Source organism: Styela clava, chromosome 5 (assembly GCF_964204865.1).
Source record: "Styela clava chromosome 5, kaStyClav1.hap1.2, whole genome shotgun sequence".
Lineage (NCBI taxonomy): Eukaryota > Metazoa > Chordata > Ascidiacea > Stolidobranchia > Styelidae > Styela > Styela clava.
In genome coordinates, this window is record NC_135254.1 from 13,754,534 (window position 1) to 13,778,423 (window position 23,890).

Here is a 23,890-nt window from a genome sequence, read left to right on the forward strand (position 1 = left end):
GTGAAAGTCTATCCTGTACTGCGATAAATAAACACCATCGTACATTGCGATCATTAGTTATTCCAAATGATGTTAGAAAAATTCATTTAATTGACTAGCATTTGTCGATAATATAATAATTCATTGTGTGCGCCACAAATTCATCTTAGTATAAGCCATATCAAATATTAGCTAGGCGATGCCGGGAAAATTCGTGACATTTCATAATAGCCTTATAAAGTAAGAATTTAATTTGTTCATTGCTAAATCGAGGGAAACCAAATTTCAGTCCAGCAATTCAGCTCTCGAGAGGTGTTTTGCCCATCATTGCGTCGTATTGTATACAGATTACGTAATCGTTCGTTGACACACTCGAAAAGTGGAGGGTAGTTTTATTAAAAACAATAATAAAATCAAAACAGTATACTTCGATCAACAACCTGATGAATATTTGTTGCTGTCAGCTGTCATACATGATTGACTAGGGTCACGTGAAACTAAACTTGAATAGAAAAGGCAGTTTCTCTATGATAAATGGCAGGTGTATATTCCTAATATTACTATATTTCATAAATAAAAACACTCAAGAAATACGCAGACCTATAGAGTATAGAACTACTAAGCGCCGGTGTCCAATTAGACGTGAAATATTTCTTTTTTATTACTTTGAACTTTATTTTTTTACCAAGTGTATAACTGAGAGTAGAAAGTACAGTAATCGTTAAATGAAAACCAGGCACGGCAGGCAGCGTACTATGGCAGATCCTTCCAATATCTTAGCCAATATACAGGAGCCTTTTAAATTCCTTTTACAATACCAAAAATTCATCATTTGTAAAGACTATGACTATGAAGACTTCATGAACACCCGGTATATTTAATATATCTTGTCCTTCATATTCGCCTTCATACAGATACCTGTATTATCAGATCAAATTAACTATGGTACAGGATTTCCTAGTTTATCCTCACTCTCGTTCAAATCTATACAGTCATTTAACGTGAAGCTATATACTCGTAACCTCAACGCCCTCAATTTTAAAGTCTCATTTCTAACTATTTCTATCTATTATGTTAAACGTGAACGCCATTCAAAAATCACCCATTAAGTCGTCTGTCGTCTGTCGACTGTTAATAACGTGAGTAAATCAAGAAAGCCCAACACATAATACAAGTACATCATTATTAATCAATAACTAAAGGTTCGAAAACTAACCAAACTCAGGCCAGACTTTACCTTGTAATAAGAAAACCGATAGGGTATGACGTCAAATTTAACACGCAAAATCAGATATGACCGACGATGGTAAACCCCTGCGCCCGACACCTTGTTTAAAGTCGAGCTTCGTTCAAATTCCGTCACCTCTTAAAGTCAGACGTGAACGTCGTCAAACATTAGCAATACGAATACGAATTGTGAGCAAACAAGAGATTGGACCTCTATTATAAGTACCCTTCAATAAGCAAAACAGAGTCTGAATCGGTCGATTTACCCGTCGCTGTTCATTTTGGTAAATACGAGCAAGATAAAGCAAAGCAGCTTGAATACGCTTCCACGGAACGCTCATTTTAAACTAGGAATGGGTAATTCTAGAACTAGATTGTTTGCCTATACAGTCTCATTGAAAGTATAAATAGCTGCAGTTTTGATATTCAGATAAAATATTCAACAAAATTGGTTTACCTTGCTCTAATCTCAACCCTGTTGGATTTATATGAAAATTTGTCGGATTTTTGAAACTTACAATAGTCTGGCCTTATTAACAGGACTGAGTTGGTATACTAAACCGAAAATAAAACCCTACCGTCTAACCTAATTATAAAGCGTATTTGTCGATTCCCGTTATTTAGCTCATTCTGTAAAAATTGTAATTGAAATTGTACAGCGAACAGAAAAATGACTGTGGCAAGCAAAAACATGAAACAAAAATGCAAAAAGACATCAATCATCGATTGTTACGTTATTTTTTAAGCCTAAAAATTAAAAATTTCATTTCGAAAATGGTAACCACCGCGTGACCGATGACCAATGACCATCCGTGTACAAATATGACTGACAGGTCTCAAAATTTCCCAAAAAATAAAAATAAATATATTTAACACGTAGTGAAGATGACGACTACGGTTTTAGAAATATTTCTTGTTAAACACATTAAATAGCATCACATAATAATGATGACAATTAGTTAGAAAGGATTGAAGCAAAGAGTAGATAGGTATATTCCAAGATGCCAGTACCGCCCACTCGTAACCCAGTCGTGTGATGCAATTTTTTGGGAGGATTAGTATAACGCCACACATGCCTGCATCCAATATCAATTAAACCTTATGTTAAAATAGCAAACTGATTGCAATTAGAGATTTTTCTTTTATTAACCAAGTTAGCGAAGTTAATTATTTTTCTTTATCAAGATGTCACGTCAGAAGACCTAGTTTACCACCTATCCCCCACCTCATCCATATTCGAACAAACACAGCAACAGGCGATAAAGCACGAATTTTCTTATAAAATACTTTCGATAACACAAGCAATATCAACAGAGTAGATTGGGAATGTTGACAAATAGCAAGCATAGTCAATAGATACAAATATACCTGTTTTCTGAACTTACATTGGGCAAGCACGAACAGGGCACGCCGCCATTTCGTTCGCCAAAACAAACCTAACGCTAGTCATCACTGAAGTGGAAAAAGCGTGCTTTTCTCGACAGTTGCGAATTGTAAGCAAACAATACGTAGCGTACTCTGACACCTATCACAATATTGAGAAGCCAAGTAAACGAAATTTTAATGAGGCAGCATACTGTAGTCGTAAATACCATTTATGGCTTATCAATACCAAAAGCACAATAATAATATTGCGAATTTAAAGCAAGGTTTCGGTCGTAACGTAACCATTCCTATTTCGGGTTGTGAAATAAATGACTGACAGGTCGATGACGTCATCCTTTTTCGAGGCTGAATCCAGCAAACGAAGAGAATGCTATGTATAAACTAATATTGGACAAGTATAAACTGCTAATAGGTAATGCTCGTCACTCGGCCCACACAAGATAGAATATTAATTGTCCGTTTTTATTAGAAATTTCGTCGACCGAAAATACAGTAACAGGTTTTGAAACATCAAAACCGAATTCTTTTAATTGTGACGCTAACTATCATACAATTATCAAATGTATTTTTATACTTTCATTTCACTATAAATTAGTCTGCGTCTAACGTATGTTTCTATTGATATTTCAGTTTTCGTTAACGATCATCGTCAATATTTTTATTGAAACATATATGTACATTGTAATTTGTACATGAAGAACATGTATGATGAACAATCTGTTATATGCACAGTGGACCATGAGTTGAGATGGCAACAGTCGCAATATAACTTGCTCCATATCCAAGAAAAATTCTGAATGATTCTGACATACAGAAGTATAGTATAGATATATGAAAATTATATCGTCGGAGTTTGACCAGTAACCAAGTGGACGAAACTCGCATCATTCACCATTCTTCAATGATTAAAAACAAATACACCTTGAATTATTCCCGTGAGGTGTATATCGATTGGTGACAAAGTTCTTTAAAGCGTTAGGCATACCTTTCAACGATGTGCATCATTACAGCAGATAAAACCAAACAGCACGTTAAAATATTCAGAATTTCCTTCACCCTTTTCTAATTGTAAAACTTTCTTTCTGGATAATAATCTTACTATACTATCATTGGTCTACCGACTTTACCATACTCATGTATTGTGGCGCAATCTGTCAATCCTGCTCGACAAGGAATTGAATGGTAAACGTAATACTACGAAAATAGGTACATAATAAACCAACAAGTGAACAGATGCAAATTAAAATTTACAATGACCTTGACATTTTAAAAATGCAACCTAACCCTAGAATGTTTACTTTGACGTAGTCACCTTTGGGCCAAAGTTGTACCTGTCATCGTATATAGCGAAATGTGCGACCATCGTCAGAAAAAATATGACCATCAGCAGTAGACTGGTTAATATCTCGTCTGGTGGATTAGTAATCAAGTAAAAAATTTTTACCTTCAAAATATTCTCCTTTTATACTCGCCGAGAAAACTTCTTCATTCACGCTGGAGCAACTTTCTGTTTCACATAAGACGTTGTTCTGGTTATCGCCTTCACTGAAGAACTGAAAATGAAGGAAAAGTAATCTATTTGAACATCTGAATTTTATGTTTGAGATTACACCCTTTATTGAATAATGAGATATTATATAAGGACTACAAGCGTACATGATTGACGTGAGGTAATAGTGGCAAATTTTTACCGGCACCATAACTTTTTCATTTTCTCTCATACAAACCCCCAAAAGAACCACGTGACAAGGAACATAACCTAATAGGCTTAGTGCGCTACTCCGTTCAATTCTGACATCTGGATGCTGGATACGCTTTTTCGATAGAATTTCTTTTATAATCAGCACAATATAAATATACTGAATTACTTCAAAACGTAACTAAAATATGTTCGAAATTAGTAACATCAAACGTTACTCTATATCGCCATCGTGCGAGAGACGCTGCAACCCGGAAGAGCACTGCAAAAGTTGCAAATCATGCACATCGCACGTATCGAACGGGGAATTTCAATATTTCACCGGGCATAGATACCTATTCTTCAATTTAATAATGCACACCGTTCATGTTTACTAAACGCTGGTCACATCCAGCCAATCAGCCATCGAGGTCGAGGACATTTTCGAAGTAATTAGCATCGAAATATATGAATAGAATTTGTCTTCTGGCACATTAAAATAAACTTATTTTTTAAATACCGGTTGCTGCTTCTAACGCATACAGACAACAGTGAGGCGTGTCCCGAATTGCAATGCTAGTCACGTAAACGACGGTGAGGTTTATATATGACATTATACAATGCCCAACCCTTCAGCAAATAGATGGACAGTGAGACATTCTAACATTAAAAACACTCGAGTTTTCATCATTGTGCCTACAATAACATAAATGGCATTTCCGTAAATATATCATCCATGTTGAAATTTATGTAATACTGGAATATCGGGAAAGTATTCAGATAGACATAATAGCGATGATTTTCTAATAACGTAAGCAAAACCGTGTTTCTCATGAAAAAGTCTAGTGACCTTCTTTATTCGACTTCTAATTTTCCTCAGACCCTCAGGATGAGACATAGATCTTCCATATGTGTGGTTAGTTTTGCTTGTAGAAGAATGATGCCTACGATATGAGAAAGTAAAGCCGGCATCTTTCTCCGGAAGTGAAGACAATCGACGTCGAAACATTATGACTAAATAACTAGACCACTACGATATTATGAAGATTCATTAATATAGTGCATATGTACGTCTCTATAAAGAAAGTGTAGATTTTTCGATCACGAAACGGTGTACATAAGGTATACAGTATTCTTTCTTGGATGCATTTTAGAAGATATCATCATGTAAAAGAAAAAAAGGCGAGAGTGCCTCACTGCCTCATAGTACTATCATAGGAATCACCAAAATCGAAATAAAATTTAGTAAAAACAACGAAACCTCATACGAAAATAGTTTTCGCGAAATAATGGTACCTTGTGTCCTGTCTCCTGCCCACTAATCTCAACTAAAATATTACATTGATTTACACTTCCCTTTACGGGACTTCCGTCGAAAGTGAAAACGCATACATTAAAACTGCTGTATAGCGATATGACTTCGTTCATGTAATTTGCTTAAGAGTAAAACCCAAAATTTTGAGTCACAACATTCAAAGCCAATACATGACCAAGTATTGTATCACTTTATGGCGATAAATTTCAAAAAGAGCAGTGTAACAACTAGTGTATAACAAACAGACCAGTGAAAAATTTCTCCAAAATCGCCGGCAATCCCCATCAAACAATCTTAATCATTTCGTTTGGTCATCTATTTTCTAGTATATTGAAAGTATACTGCATCAAATGTTTTGCAAGACTTCATTTTCATTGTCAAGGACGGACAATATTTCTGAATTCGTATAACAATGGTGCAGAAAGTCCCTAACCGGTTTGACGAAGCACCAAAGTATAAACTAATACAAAGAAAAGTGGTATTGCTCATACCTATTGTAACAATATAATAACTATATACAACATTAAAAATAAAGTGGAATAAATTGCTGAATCTGGAATGTGGAGTCTTATATTATCATATTATAAGGACTGCATCTTAATCTTATACGTTGTGTAGATTCTGTCCATCTCTCTGAATACAATTTGGCAGATCTTATCTATAGACTGCATTTAGTCTTATACTTAACATCGATTCCGTTCCGTCCCTCCAGCCTTTGCTTTTTTGTTTATAATAAAACCACCTTCCACGACGTTCGGCCTATTATATCGTAATTCGATTCCTCGGAAGTCTAAATTATACCGGTTCGCTTTGTTTGGCAATTTCAAAAGAATACTGCAATGTGGAAAACCGATAATCTCTTTCTCATTACGTTGGTGTTTACCTATAACCTCTGTAGAAGGCCGTACAATAAAAAATTATGAATGAAAATTATTTATAATTGGCTGGCGTTTGATGGGACAAAACTAGGTGATAATGTCGGTCCAAAAATATTCTTTACTATGGAAATCTAGTTATCGGTGTTCATTTCGTGTATACCATCTTTGCCTCTCATATTGGAGCGTTAACTTGGCCAAAAGCCATTACTCATAGTCATATGCCTAAATCACTGCTTACCGGTGCTTTCTTCACGGACGATGTTAAACTTTTATTCTATACTAGCTATCATATCGTATTGCAAACTTCATTATTATACAACTTGCATCCACTGTTAGAGTAGGAGCTGCTGTATTTTGGGAGGATCATAATCTTTCAAGTTCGCCATTGCCTCCCAATTTATAGATTTGAGAACAGATTTGGACCTTGGTCTTAACTTGACTACAGAATCTACATCTTTTCCGATTACAATTTCCAATCAACTGGCCTCATCGCCCTCGCATGTTGATTATAAACAAATCTAAACTATTCCTTAAGACAGCGGATGGGTTCCTAGAATGATACTAAACCGGTCTCAGCAGAAACTATAATATTTAGACAAACAAAATCAAAATCAATCAATATCTTTACGTATAAAGATAGGCAGACGACTCACGTGTCACAAACAAGACGTTACCTACGTTCGATGATATAAGCATAAGCAAGAACGTTTATTCATAAATCATGCGATGATATGTTTTTCAAATGTTTATACAACGCGCCTGACAAATTTCACAATTTTTACTCCACATGACAATCTACTTTGCTTCTTTGGCCTATGATTGGTCAAAACTTTATATGATAACTCTTGTCTTCCAGTGCTTCAAGCTCGTCATATACCGGTATAATGTTAAACTTGGAAATTCATTTAAATTTTAAGTTTGATTGATTCATGCATGAATGACTCGAAACAAAAACGGAAGAATGCCGTCATCATGCAAAGCGACCATTTAAACATCCGAAGAGTTGAACCAAGAAGGAAGTATGAATATAGTCATTGACTGCATTGGACGGGAAACACAAATATTTGGTTGTCGTTGTTAATTCTTTTGGGGCCCAAGAGTAAAATGCTGACAACACATAGTCCAGCAAGTAAATTAACCTACATAAATATTTTTTAATTCTTTGTTCAAAAGCCAATCGGACTGGTCCCAGAAGCATAAACATGAAATAATTTATGCTATCGATTGAGTTTCTGTGCTTTTATGCCGGTGGATCCGCATGAATATAATGCATGGATGCTGTAGCAAGAGTGACGATTACTTTTCTAAGTGATTCAAGAGTCTTGCTAGTTGCTACACACCAACACAAACACGAAATATATTTCAGCCAGGATAATTGTGCAAGTGTGCAACAAGACTCCTGAACATTGCCGTGTGCGACCAATGGTAATGTTATTCAACTTTTTATCGGGCGTACAATGGCTGGGCTTCGAACAAAGCCTCGGACAAGCAGCCTCTGATATGTATTGTGCTTATGAAATAACTGAAAAATGTTCCGTTCTGTGTTGGTTGAACTTGAACCTGATATATATATACAGCCCTGGACAACAATATAACCACCAAATCGCAGCCATCACAAATATTATAATATCGCCAACATGCGCAAACACGAAGGATAAGCTATTGTCAAAAGACGTACTGTAATCTATGGTATAATCAACCTTTCTAAATGATGCATAATATAAACTATTATTACATGCCAATCGATATTTTAAATCACAGTAGAAAATCTTATTTTGAATGTGGAAGAACAGATATGACGATGGAAGAATTCGCCTATGAAGGTCTATAACTCGACACTAACTAACTTGATGTAACAAGGGAGTTCCAGTTAACTAAACAATGGAAAACAGTGGGCATTGAAATTTGCACACTATTTCTAGGTTCTATGTTTCCCGCTTCCCGTGACTTATCGCAAAAACAAACGCAACACTGCATTTGGAAGGCTCTATCAGCACGTAGGCTTATTTACGCAGCACGTAGGCCTAAATTGAATTAACAATACTGCAAAGTTTGCCGCTTCTATTGTTTTGAATAAAAAAACACGCCATAAACGTTGAATAAATTATCAGTTTGTCATGTGGAAACTAATTCCAAGACTGGTCTCAAAACATAGAACCTTGTTTAGTTTAGGGCTCACTTTGCACACTATTCAATTTGAAGATAAAATAGAAAATCGGTTTGGAAATCGGATAAAACTACAGTTGCTGAGTAAAAGGTCCGAAAAAGATGAAAATAATCGGAATCACAATTTTGTCTAGGAAAAGATGCACACAGAGTGCAACACAATCTGAGAGATCGTTACTTATCGATCTTTATCGGTAAGTATGTTGATAGGTATTTGTCTGTTTGTTTGTCTGTTAGATACGCGCGATATCTCACGAAAGCGGGTGAAAACTGCGCCAAATTTTGCATGTACATTCATCATATCTTGGATCAGAAGCCTATTGATTATGTCGTATAATTAGCGAGTTATTAACTAATTAGTGATGAGACACGTGGTGTCACTGTGGAGTATTGGGATCCCCTAACTTTCGATCGATAAGTCTTCGGTCTCCGACCCATATTCTGGTTTGTAATATTATCCTAATCATACTACAAAATAATACATGAAATATACAAATGAAGATATTTTTTTATATCCTAATCGTAATACAAAATAATACATGAAACATACAAATGAAGATATTTTTTTTATATCCTAATCGTAATACAAAATAATACATGAAACATACAAATGAAGATATATTTTTAAAACCCGTCATTTTGCAAAATCATATTCACATCACGTGATTACGTTCCGCTAGAACGCGATAGGAAGTTTCTTGTTATTCATCTTCCGTTTCGGTAATTTCCTACTACGGGTGAAATTCAAATTGCTGATGCGCAATACGGTACTTTAAAAACAATAGTGCACGGTAAATTTACGAGCATTTTGAAGTTATTGAAATGTGTAGTAACGCGCAATACAAATTGCGCGAGCATAAGACGGAGTTCTCCTACCTATTCCACGGGAGAGGAAAGCCGACAAAACCACTTGATCATATCGCGTGTAGTAAAATTAGATATGGTGTTTACAAGGGCCCATGATAACTAGTGATAATGATAACTAGTTTTCTTACACGTTGGCATGATGAAATAAAAATACTATATCACGCTCTCGCAGGAGATGACGTGCATGACTGAAGAAAAAAACATTTGCTCGTGATACAGTAACGTAAAAACTGCATTTGGTGTTGAAAAACTGTTTGTTGTTTCCGGATGTACGTGCACATATCGTAAACTTAGATGGCGTCGTGAAGGGTAACTTGACCAGTATTCTAATAGGGAGGGATAAATGGTTCCTGTTCCATTTGAATGGTGTTCTGTGTAGAGAGGTCTTGGTTCTATAGTTAAAATACAACTACAGCTAGTGTCAATATATAAGGATATCCTAAACTTATAGCCAAATTACACATGAATTTACATATCCCCATATAATTTTTAATGTAAGATCTGATGCCGAAATGCCACCATCAAAATATATACACCGAGTCAAAATTTATGTAGTTTCGTTCTAGTAATGACGGGTCGTGTCCGGGATATCTTATCCAGTTTATTGGCTGCAACACGTGGTGAATTTCTAATTATTACTTATCGATCTCGATCGGTAAGTATGTTGATAGGTAGGCCTACTTGTCTGTTAGACACTTTCGTATGTTACGCGATATCTCACGTAAGCGAGGTTGAATCTGCTCCAAATTTTGCATGTGCATTCATCATATCTCGGACTAGAAGCCTATTGATTTTGGAGGATGTCGTAAAATTAGCGAGTTATCAACTAATTAGTGATGGGACACGCGGTGTCGCTACTGAGTCAGAGCGGAGGAATCGAAACCGCAGATCGATAAGTCGGCGTTCTCCACTCGCTATCTAGTTTAAAATTTAGTATTTCGTGTGGCATAAAAAGGGCGATTCATAGTGAACCCAGACGGTGTCAATCCTACGGAAGGACGTTTACTCTAACCTTAAGCACAGGAATGGAATACATCACTGAAATTTAAACGAGCACAGCGCGACAAGGTCGATGAGACGACGAATAAGATCTAGAAATAAATCTCTTGTGCGTGACTGATAACAACTAAAACCACACCGGGCTGTTTGCATATAAAAGCCTATACATAGCGACTCGAGTACGCCACCATGTGTAAAAGTACGCGAAATTTGACCTCCGATAGGGCACATTATTATAGTACATCAAATGACATAAAAAACGAGTGAATTCACAAATTTTTGTTTGTAGCTTACGCTCAAACGAATCCCACTTTAGCAATTAGGAATGTTTGTAATAATTTAAATCGATAGCGTAATTGAATTGACCGTCACATGAATTTACCCTAAGCCGGTGTTGACAAATAAGGTACAAATGAAATCGGAGAAATGAAATTGCAGAATACACTTCGGCCGTCAATCGCGACACTTGGACAGGACGCATAACGTAAAAATCGATGGTGAAGAAAATATTGAATAATGGGCATTTTTTATATTAATAATTTAACATGTCAAAAGCGGACACAACTTCACATCCGGTTATATGCCATGGAGAAAGGCAATTAAAATGTTTTTTTTTTATATACGAGGTGCGGCTAAAAAGAAACGAGACTGACGTCACAGATTGCGCAACACGATTAACCATTGGTAATCAACACTTTTACAGTGTGGTGTAATATGTGTTCTTTGTTCAACAGCTTTTTTGACACAATATCGCAATTATTTTTGCTCTTTAGGAGCCATAGGTGAATGTGATTAATTGCTTGTTGAAAAAAAATTGCCGTGCGAGATCTGATTGAGTTTTTTGGCGATAGGGGGTTCAATTGCAGAATGACGATTGAGCAATGAATTAACATTAAATTTTGTGTCAAACTTGGAAAAATGCATGTCAACTGGGCAACATTTAATCGTTGAGCTTTCTGCTCCTCAGTCAACAGCCTTGGCACCATTTTGGCACTCACCTTTCACAAGCCAAAAGTGTCAACCAAACTGGTGCGAACCGTTTTTTTTTGTCTTTTCCAACTTCGCAATGACGCGAATTGTTGAGCGACGGTCGCTGCGAATCAACTGCCTTTCACAACTGAACTCACAACTGATACCTTTTCGATGTTGGTATCAGTTGTGGAAGTGCAAGGCCTTCCTGACTTCGAATCATCCTCCACATCCTCCCTGCATCCCACAAATCGCTTGTGCCATTCAAAAACTCTTGTTCTGGACATGGAAGAATCTCCATAAACATCACACAATTTCTTCAAAGTCGCAGTCGCCGTTTTTCCAAGTTTGACACAAAATTTAATGTTAATTCATTGCTCAATCGTCATTCTGCAATTGAACCCCCTATCGCCAAAAAACTCAATCAGATCTCGCACGGCAATTTTTTTTTCAACAAGCAATTAATCACATTCACCTATGGCTCCTAAAGAGCAAAAATAATTGCGATATTGTGTCAAAAAAGCTGTTGAACAAAGAACACATATTACACCACACTGTAAAAGTGTTGATTACCAATGGTTAATCGTGTTGCGCAATCTGTGACGTCAGTCTCGTTTCTTTTTAGCCGCACCTCGTAGGTCAAATAAAACAAAATAATTTAATACCACCGGAGCTACAGGACTAGGCGGAATAATTAAATATCAAATAAATAAATGGACTAGAATTTCATTTATCTTCATTCTTGCAACGGTAATCTGATTGGTAGACCCATGGGAGTACCCAGGGAGGAGGGGGTGAGGGCAGAAAAGGCATTTTTTGTATCAAGACTCTCGGAAACCGACTTTTTCCGGCCTCGGCCGGACCCGTTCTAACTTGGCAATTAGAAATTTCACTGAGTAGCATATTATTGTTACAGTTGTTGAGACCCTATATGAAAACATGGTGTGAATATGCAAAAATAGTCTGAATTTGACCAGGTTGAAATAACAGTTTTCCTTCATTTACCTTGTCGAGCAGCTCTGGTTCAAGCATCCATAATCTTCCACTGAACAAGGCGCAATATTTTTCGTTCCATACGGTAGGAGCAGCTTGACCACACGACAGCTGGTGAGCGGGAATTCCTCGAATATCTAGAAAGGAAAAAAAACTTATGGTAAAAAATCATTCGATTTTAACCTCAAAATCCATCGCATTTTATGTTCTATCAAGAACATATTTGTATGTGATCATTCTTGATCAACAATAAAAATATGACGAACCCACATCAAAGACTTCGTCTGCACTGTACAGACAAGCGGAAATAATCTTCATTTGAAAATTCGATTTATGGTCAGCTCGAGAAAATCTATAAAATGCGCTTAATAATTTTTTAGGAAATCGATAAACAAAATAAAATACAGAATATTTACACTGGATTTTATATGACACGCCCGACAACGTCCAGATAAGATCGGACATCGAAAGTGAAATCTATCGTTTACACAGATAAAAGATCTTCATCGTTTGTTTACAAACAATACGACTTCATGCTACATCCATATTAATCAGTCCATTTCTATAATATGACCTAATTCAGTTGAGGAATTTTACTTTGAATGTACTTTGATATAGAAATATCACATTATATCATTATATACTCAAAATTTGAAGAGGGTACCGATACATCTGCGCAACAATAACGTGAAATGATTTAAGACACAGGTTTAACAGTTATGAAAGCTTCCTATTTTAGATTATGGCGCTTTAACGATACAGAATTCGCTTTTGGTAATGAAATTGACAGACGAAGATAAACAATGTTACTGTATTCTCACGTCTGCGAATTTGGATGAGCTGAATGGTTCCATTACATTTGAACCCACGTACATTTGAACCCATGACAATTGCACCTGCATACTATTGCACCTATGGAAATTTTTTTGTTGTACGGATAGTTGAACCCATACTAACCCTAACCCATGGGTTTCAGCACCCGCATATTGATTGAACCCGCGGATATAGACATGGGTTCAAATGTACGTGGGTTCAAATGTACGGTCACCGAGCTGAATTATTAAAAAAAAAGGTATTTTATGTGCGGCGCTTCAAAGATATCGTGTCTCCCTTTGCCCACACCTGTCCCATTTTTCCACACTTGCCCCATTGTTCTGAGTTTGAGTACATATATATTGTGGGGCAAATGGGCAAAATAAGCATATGAAGTGGGGTTCACGCAATGTTCGATATTAGCATAAATATATTACCTTGTTAGAAGGTTATAATATTCACATGAAATGAGATTCACACAAATGAGATAAGTGGGATACGGCATTTATGAGATACATCTCAATGCCAAGTCGGTGTTCTCCTTAGTTTGCAAAAGGTAGGCGCGCGAAATCCGAAATGAATCGTTAGTAGGACCACCGTTTCGAAAAGAGAAACACGTCAATTCATTTTCTCAATACCATCCCATCAATAAAACAACAAAATCGCGATCTAATCAAGAAAGGAGTACAAGATAGAAGCAGATGGTTCCGTGTTAATTTGTTAAACCTCGCTTCTCTGTATTTTGATAATCAATTATTCAAGTGAATTGTGGTGCTACCGTTAGTTACTGAGAGACAATTGGCGATAAGAATGCAATTAGTAGTTCTATGATGAAATTTAAATGCCAAATTAACATATAGTACACATGAAAACATTACCACCAGCGTAGAAGACTGCCATGGTTAATTGTAGATTCATTCAAGCTCTATTTGATTCGTGAGACCAGAGTTCTCCCCTGATGGTTTGCAAAATTGAAATTCAGAAAACTTAAATTAAACGAATGTATCGCACAATGAGACTCTAATTTTGATAACAATCTATGATGACGACTTTTTTTAAATAAAATTTATCCTTCGCAACAAACATTCTCAGTTTATAAACAAGCGTACTTTTAAACCTACGCCTATGATCGATTATGATTGAATAAGACGATTTACCTATTGTTCAGTTCTTCAACAACATATGATTCACACTTCTTGCAAACATACTCTGGCGAATCGATATTTTAAAAACGATTATAAATAGAAAGGTAATTTCAAATGTCAGAGTATATTATTTAAAACGTATTTCATATCACTGATATGAACGATACTATCATTTATTAATAACGTAAAATGCAAGTTAACTTTACCGCTTCCAAAATACGGAATGAAATAAATATACCTTGGTTAGTCAAGCACGAAATATGGGAGTGTATAGTATGGCGCCAGACAAGATAAATAGAATTATTATATGGTAATGAACGTTTATCTCACCCAAACCACCATAAAAAATTACTCAATGTAAACACATTACATCTACTTAGCAGTTCTTGACCCAAGATGAAGAGAATGTAAAGATAAATTATATAATAATAATTGAATTTTTATATTTGATGAAGACACCCAGATACTCACATGAGATAACATGAATTACGCTGAAGAGAACTACCAAAACAGTATGAGAGTATGAAAAATTCAGTCAAATTTCCGCCTTTTAACTAGTGGAATACGATAGGCCCTTTCTCCTTTGTCCCCGCGTTTAACCAAATTAGTGTATCATGTTAGAGTAATCTTGAGAAATTCAATTGTCTTTCAAGGTCCGATGCAGAAAATTTTACTCAATTTGCAAGTAATATACAAAATTGGCTCCGAGATTGAGGAAACTATGACTGAAATTAGTATTTCTTGGAAATTATATATGTATATAGTTCACTCGACTTTGAAATGTATTTAGGCATTATGAGTTATGACCATTCGCCACATCGTAAGATAAATGAGCGTTTGTATCCACATATCCTATTTCTAAATGCCTGTGGAGACGAGGTTGTTGTTATTTCCTATTCATATAAATTTTATTATTGTCTAGAAAATTTACTTGGCATTAAAATGGGTGCTAGTTCATGACATTGAACTGAAAGCCATATCATACCAGTGATAATAAAAAGCATGGATGTGAAGTTTCCATGTTGTTTATAGTTTGATTCACCATCACACCCAATACGCCAATAGGTATGTTAGTCGTAAGCCTCTTTGTGTAATTTCAATTCGCTTGTACCACAGCCTTCATCACTACGTCAGGTTGAACATTAGCGATGTAAGTGTTTGCTTTACCACCCCCAGCATAACAAATCAAATATCGATATGAGCGAACAAAAAACATTGTCGTCGGCTGGTTAACTGACTTTATCGAGACGGCGACACAAAAATGAGTGAAATAAAAATTTAATTTGATACTTTTATGCATGAGGAAAATAGTTCATCATCACGCCTAATAGGTATGTTAGTGGTAAGCTTCTCTTTTTGAACGTTTTTGCGAGGTTTTTGATGTTATTTTTACGTTTTTTCACTGTTTAGTATGTTCCTGATGCTTGAAAGAGGTGTTCATAACAAGTTTTTATCAATTCATTGCTGATTAGACAGTCAGTCATATGCTTTTATGGGTAGGGAATCTGAAAACAACCCAAAGTAACGTAAGAAGAAGGATGGTCAATATCTAAAAAATGCTCCATTCGATCAAGCAAAACTTCGAATTTCAAAATCACTGGTTTTATTACTGGAAAACCCGTTCTGTCGATGACAGGTTCTCAGCTGTCGATTATTGTAGGTTTAAAACAAAGAGAGGCGTGAACAACAAAAAGTTCGGCAACGGGACATAGCCATGTGCGTAAATAATGTTTAACACAAAATAAACAACAAGGTGGATTATTATAACACCGGGAGTAACTTACATGATTAACATGCGTCAATAACAACCTTGAGAAAACTATTCTCAAACCCTGTTTAATAATCAGAAGATTAATCAACGCGATCTTTGTAGGCGCGCTTTCAGTCAAAATTGATGGATTGGCCTGTTGAAGCAGTGCCAGCGATATTTGGATACTATTCCAAAATCGCCTATAAAATTATGTAGTCTCCTTGTAAAATTATTAGCTAAGCAGAGATGGTTAGGCCTAAATTTGTTCTGTTAAAGTTTGACAGCCTAAATAACCACAATCCGGAATGCAATCCCCAGAGATATAGCGAGTTTGAAAACAACACCTTATTTTGTGACCATTTGTACAGTTCACACGCATAATATCGTATCATATTATGTTCGACGCTAGACAAACGCTCAGAACAGATTGTGTTTGAGATAGCTGGGATGTATATCGATCATAAAAAATGTAAAAACATATGGGATAATGCCAGAAGAGCCATTTATTTTGTTTCCCATACGCTTTTTTTGGCGTTCATAACGCTAACTACATTCGAAAATTAACAACCTATGACATTGTGAGACTAATCGTAATGTCCTCGCGTGAATTCAGTTTTCAGTGGCGCCATTCTCAATAATATTCAATGTCGTCATTTGCAAGGAATATTTGATAAGATATCAAGAACTTTTAGCGGTCTCACGAACCAATGAGAAAAGTGCTTTAAAGAATCGGTAAAATTTCTGATATTTTTGTCAAATAAAATCTTTCAGCGAGTCAGCGACGATAGACGATTGAAAGCAGTAGATAGAACTCACCTACTCGCAACTACCATATAAAAATGTTGAATGGCAAAATCGTTCATTTTCCTTACTATTAAATATCACTTATTTTGATGTGGATTTACTATGGCGTGAGGAGTGAAGATAACTAGATGTTTCGAGCACATAACATCCTTCCTAGCTCCTAGTATTGGTCTATAAAATTTGATAATGAAACACTACAAATTTAGGCCCAAGTCTTGTTGAAGGGCAGCCATATTACTCTATCTTACAGTCACGGTATTTTACAGACAATGTCTTGTTACTGATTAGAATGGTTCCCGTGATAATCTTGGCACTCCCTAATATGACTATGAGTGGTGAAGTAACATACACGGACAGTGCTAATTGTCTTGACTGAAATAAAAGTTTCCATCGCTATATTGAAAGAATGAAATGATTCAAACGTAGGTCGTAAGGTTATCGAATTGACCTTGGTAAAAAAGGTGATATATCAATATATATAAAAACAGATAAGGCGCATAAACCTTTTTGATGACTCTGAATTTCGAGTAATATATTATCGAATTTAAGGCAAAACTATTGAAGTGAGATCAAAAAACACAGAAAAATATGTTGTACAATGTACATAAGTTAATACAATTTCAGAAAAAGCGACTAATAAAACGGATTCCGTTTGAATTATCGAAATATATGAATATACTGATTCTCACAAAATTACGAACTACGAATTTGGTGAAATTCTATTCACTGAACGTCCTTGCATGAATGCGCCTTTCACTTCTAAAATAGTACCGAGTTCAAGTTTTAAACGAACTACATTTAAACTTTCGACCTAATTGTATTAAAACCTACGATAAGCCAAGAGATTTTCAGCCAAAAACAAGTGGAGGGATTAACCTTAGCGCATTAACTTATCGAAATATATATGCACATGTTTATACCCAACCTTGACTACGATGGCCAAAGTTATAGTAAGCACGGATTGGTACCAGGGAAGAACCAAATTTGTGCTGATGCGATAAAAACAAGACAAAACGACGATGTGTCTCGACATTCAGTAATTTAATAGGTAGAGATTAGAGAAAAATTCTGTCGTAAACATGTCTCGATAAGATTAAACTAAGTAATCGTGTAACATGTTACAAGAGGCCACCAAAGATACTAATTGAAATTTGAGTTGGCATGCAATACAAAAGAGGAATTTTTGTTCATTACTCATTTGGAAATTGCCTATTACCCAGTCCCATTTATTGTAGAGGAAAATCGGTCGAACAATAACACTAAACCTATTTCAGAAAACTCTATAGGATTAATCAAAAGCAAGTTGGATAGTAATACAGGTACGGTAGTTCAAAAAATGTTCAAGTTTATCTCGTACTGTCGGCCGAGGCCGTGCCCTGGACTCAAACAACCATCAATTTTAATCTCAGAATCAGGACTGATATCTGGATAGTGGGAATCAATTAAAAAGGTGTTTATCATCATAGGTGGCGCTAATGAATGAAAATAGATTGAGCGTCTCATCTTGAAAAAAAATATTTGGTTGATGATTTTATCAAATTCACAATCATAAACTGAAGTTATTTCGATTTTACTCCTAACATATCGACCTTACTAACGCTAATACAAGCGATTCCTCCTAAAGTCTCCGGAAAACAAGCAAAATATATGAAAATTTTCGAGGGCACCACTAATCGACAGCTTAGGGCCAATAAAAGAGGCTTAAACCAACATACAGCAATGATCCAATTCAAACGACAATCGAATAATAAAAGAGCAGAATTACCCCGCTTTTGGCAGACTAATCTAGGCCTTGGTGGACAAAGGACGACCCACGCGCAACTTTCGAGAACGTAAATAAATGACGACAATCATTCCTAGCAGGAATACATCTGGATAAACAAATCGTTTCGAATTCATGACGTCGCCAACACAACACGAATACATTAGGGCAACAATTTTAAAACATTGTGTAAATCAGGAGATTCACGCAGAATATAAAGTCGGTAACAAACTCTGACAATTTGAGTTTCAGCGAAGAAATAATGAATGAGCATTCATATGAAACGCTTCATTCCATTACGTAATGCCTTAGCCCCACCCACATTTATTGATTACGCCCATACTGAGATTCACCGATGATCAATTTTCGGAAGAGCAGTTTCAAGTATTTTGTGGCGTCTGAAGCTGCCGCAAAACCATGGCGGGATTTTCAAACCATGGCCGCTATTGGCAAAACACGGCGACTGACTTTTTGGCTGCAACAAACCATTAGCGAGATGCCGGTACCACGGCAGCAATTTGAAAACCAATGGCGGGTAAAATTTTGCTGCCGTAACCAAGGCTGCCCCTGGTGGTGACTTAATGGTAAATGTTGGGTAAGTAAGTTGGAACAGTTTTCCTATGGATACAGTTTTGATGGATTTGGGGTCTTGCATGATAAACTAAAATCTGGTACATGACTTTGTGAATATACCGGTAATACTGATTACTGAATAGCGTCATAAAACCATGGCAAGAGACGCCGCGGTTCGTTCGTGGCAGGAGTGGTAAAAACTGCGACTCAATTTTCACTAGTTCACGCTTACGTTTACGGTGGACATTCTGTCCATGATCTGTTAATTGGGGTCCCACTATCTTGCGTTCGACACAAAATTTATTTAAATTTGCATTCGAAAGAATGAAATACGAATTTTTTTGATGCAAACAATTTACTTTATATTGTATCATTTTGGAGGTCACTCAAACGCGAATTCAGTCAGTGAGACAAAAAAATAACAACTATACAAAGCGTTAATTACATAGAATGTGACTCTCTCTTTTTGTTGCTATTAACTTTTGACTCCAGCTCATCCAGAAACTTTTGCGGCCAATTTTCACGTACCATATTCATTCATACTCACAAAAAGCACGAAAACGATAAGCCCAAGAAGACAAAGTTGCAGATAAACAATTTTTCTAGAGAAAAGATTATGATTCACTTTATATGAATTGGATGAATTACGACGAACAGATAATGCATTCATCGTAACCACACAAAGTTCAATACCGTATTGCTAATCAACAACGTCTGTGACCTTTATAGCTACAACACGTACAACTTTGTGTCGCGGTCTGCGCGGTGATTGTACTTGTCGTCAATGTATTATTGGCCGAACATGATAAATTATTGGTACGTGCCATTTAGATTGGGTTCACACATAATACACAGATAACTTCAAAACCACAAAAACTTGGCAAAGTTCATGAGGATAAAATATCTTCTCAAAGCCAGGTTCAGTGTTAAATGTTAGGCGTTGGATGTGTTGACAGTAACGATATATCTGACAGTTAATTCTGATTGATTGAATTTTTCTAGTACTAGCTACACTTTAAGCCTGTTTATAGTAAATACGACTTAAATGGGGGTCCTGAGTCCTGACATTGCATTTGAATATTAGAAAAACATGAAGAAAAAAAAGGCGTTGAAATCTGTTCATGACCATAAATATTCTCGTCTTCCATCAATGAGAAATCTCGAAACTTGTCAAATTGTAATAAAAAATAATATAGCGTACTTGACTAAACTACGTTATTTTGTAGCGCTTTAATAAAGTGAACCTGATTCCAATTTACTGTCCCATTTGTATAATAAGTGTATGGTTATAGACTCTTTTTGGCACTTCGAGAGTATGCGTACCAATATGGAGGTAACTAATTTTGTTCGTCTACTTCACATCAAGTTGTGTAAAGGGACGGAAGACTATGGGCATTCACTTGGCTAACACAAACAGTCCCCCGAACTCGTAGTTATAATAGAACTAAAATAAGAAAAAACGGGGAATGAAATTAGGGCCTAACCCTAACCGGTACACATACTCTACGGGAGTACTCTATTTTTTCGTAATAATATATTTCAACATTTTTGTCTCCCCAAAATATGTATTTCCAGCCCCGTTCCTGTCGCAGGCTGTTTGTTCTATGTGGGGCGCGTTTGGTTGGTACATGATACATCTGTTACAAAACATCCGAAGTAATGTACAAATCTTACAAGCACCTAAGTAAATATTAAGGTTATTCAAATAGGGGTCATAGATCGAGATAACCTGTAAGTCGAAAGGTGCGTATTACTTATTAAACCAAAGAAAATAACAAGCCACACGGACACCACCCAATTCGAAGTCTAGGGTAATTTTCTGCCATTATTATTACACGTCTGGACAAGTAAATTGTTTGATCAGACACATGGTACATGAAACCAGATAACGAAGTAATCATAAATGATACTTCTTGAATAAACACCATTAAAGCAATAAGCGTTAATTCGATTTCAATATGAAACACAAAATGTACTTATTATCAGACCAACGAGTTAATGTAAATGACGGCAAACCACTTGAACTTCGCTAATTGGAAGCTCGAAAATGTAGATTGGCTAATAATATCAAAACCTCGCGATTATCGATTTATATGACACTGCCAGCTGCGGACAAGTTGGTTAAAATGGCAAATATTGACGTCGCTCTCACATTGTTTGGGTACTTTTAGTTCCATTTGCCATATACTGTATTCTTGGAGATGAAACTTTTCAATTTGGGGCAATAAATAATTGAATACTGGCATTGCGTTTTTCCTCGTCTCTTATCGCGTATTTCGCCGTTTTCCATTTAACGATCTTTATCTGACGTGAATAGTCATTGTATTACGATATGCAGTAGTGAAATGAATTGTAATATTGCTATTTTGGATAATTCTATATGTCCCAGATGCCATACTTGTATATAAACGTATTTGCCACCTCATCGGAAATCCGAATGGTTTCCTTTGGCGTGTTAAATTCAAAGTGGGATTAGTCGATATTCAAAATGAAGCGCCTTGATGCGAGTTCAAAAAGTGAGGAGACAGTGAGTCCATGCTTCCGAAAACAAACAATACAGTAAATCTAATCCCATACCCGACTTGGAATGGTAACCGGACGAGAGGCCGTGGTTCGCCATATGGATAAGCCGTCTTATCGGCTTTCCTCTCCCCCGGGATAAATATGTAAATCCTATCCTATCCTATCCTAGACACTCATTTCTCAATTATTTCTGATTTCAGAATATGTCATGAAGCAAATGTTTTTACTTGGTCTCAATTAATATTTCCGAGAAGTTCACTATTCTTGGTATCTTGATCAAAAGTTATCTATTGAAAGCTACCCTGCATAAGAGAAGCAGAACTAAAGAAAATGATAACTCCTTGATACTATCAAAACTGCGATTAGCGACAGACAGATTGATATTAGACAAAACACAGAGCACTACTTATCATTGTCATATGTCCCTTTTGCATATGGCTATAAATCGCTGTTTTTCAGAAAACAGCATCAGCAATCAGCATGCCATAATATAGTGATTATGGCTCTATACATGCATGTTGTCACTGAGAGCAAAGCTAGAATATAATCGATTTGCTCAGTTTACAAAGTCCACTAACGGTCCTAATACCAGCATGATTTGCAACATATAAACCAGGCAATGGACGACATTTGTTGAAAGTATTAGATATTTGTGTCAACATACACATACAATTTTTTAATCAATGCGTACCCTAAATTAGATTATTGAACACTGACAGAGAAATTTTGAAATAATGAAGAAAACATCTCAATGTAAAACTAAATTCACTGGTGTGAAGGATGGAACCCTAATTGTCAACTATTATTAGGCCGAATCTAGATAGGGATTTCCATGGCGACCATATACCTGGAAAAAAGCCTCAAAATAACTGAAATCTTTCCGCTCGGCCAAAGTTTACCCACCCTGTGTGGGGCTGCGCTCGACTAATGCGGGTTCAGATCAACATACTGGCTAGATTCCTTGCCAAAATATAATAAATTAAGAAGGGCAATTTAGAACTGACTGAATTCATCCATGCAGCCAAATTCTGGAGAGAAGTATAAGGGAGATTGGAGTGGAATCCTTAGCATCCAAATAAACATGAGGTATATATTATAAATGTCTATGTCTATGGTTGGCACCCAAAGTATAAGCAGTCAGGTAATAAGCTATGAAACGAACCAGAATGGTTTCCCTCACTAATTCCCTTATCAGAAGCGTCATATGACCTTTCGATACAGTCACAGACCATTGCCAAACCTTATAAATATTAAGAATAAAAAGCTCTCTAACGACCATGTTGTAATTTCCAGGAAGTGTTTGTCACATACTACTTATTTACATTGGGTCCACAGTTCAATTATTAAAACTTGATCTCACCACAGACATTGATCCAGCCTTGTATCTCCATCAGTAGTCAAATTGTATTGTAGCACATAATACTGAAAAACAGTTAATATATATTTAACATACTAAAAAATAGCCAGATGTTTCCTATACTGAAAACTCAATAAAACTCACCTAAATGAAGAAATTTCTGATGCAAAATTCCGTTTAAAATCCCTCTTTTGTTGCAGTAAAGCTGAAATCAAACAGCATATCTTTATCTTATTTACAAATCAACTCTAGAAGATGACGAGTGAGGATGATTCGAGTAAATCTATGATAATACTTTATATATACTGAATATAAACAGAAATAGCATCATGAATTTGTCTTCTTACTGAATTAAAATACCTAAAGTAAAGTAATCTTACTAAAATCTACAGACGAAGACCTTGTAGGCCTACTTTTACTGATTACACAGGCCATAGAATACAGTCAGACAGTGCAGTTTGAGGTTTAGAAGCCGGATGTTCAAAACAAGATAATTCATTAATCCCATTACAAATTCAGCACATTGTAAACTTGTATTCTAACCTTTGCTTCAAAGAAAGCTGAGTGAATTCCAAAACAAAATTATTACCAACTTATTAAAAGAACTGTATCTGATTATTCAATATAATTTGAACATTCACTTTCAAAACACTTATTATGTTGGTCAGTTTAATGGTCAAGCTTGTGGCATTAAATAAGGGACATA

The 23,890-nt window shown here is 36.0% G+C and overlaps 1 protein-coding gene across 2 annotated transcripts in view; it reads right to left on the minus strand.

The window, feature by feature from the left end:
* The window catches only part of LOC120344922 (uncharacterized), a 78,018-nt gene extending 54,531 nt beyond the window's left edge, over positions 1-23,487 (minus strand). The window contains exons 1-4 of one of the 2 annotated variants that reach the window (XM_039414252.2): positions 23,329-23,487; positions 23,188-23,249; positions 12,470-12,594; positions 4,037-4,145 (exon numbers count right to left, since the gene is read on the minus strand). In XM_039414252.2, the coding sequence (XP_039270186.2) occupies positions 4,037-4,145; positions 12,470-12,594; positions 23,188-23,218 (265 nt within the window). In that variant the 5' untranslated portion in view covers positions 23,219-23,249; positions 23,329-23,487. Of the gene's footprint in view, positions 1-4,036; positions 4,146-5,120; positions 5,295-12,469; positions 12,595-23,187; positions 23,250-23,328 lie in introns of those variants that run through there. The other variant, XM_078112936.1, reaches the window with a different exon arrangement.
* Positions 23,488-23,890: the final 403 nt, after the last annotated feature.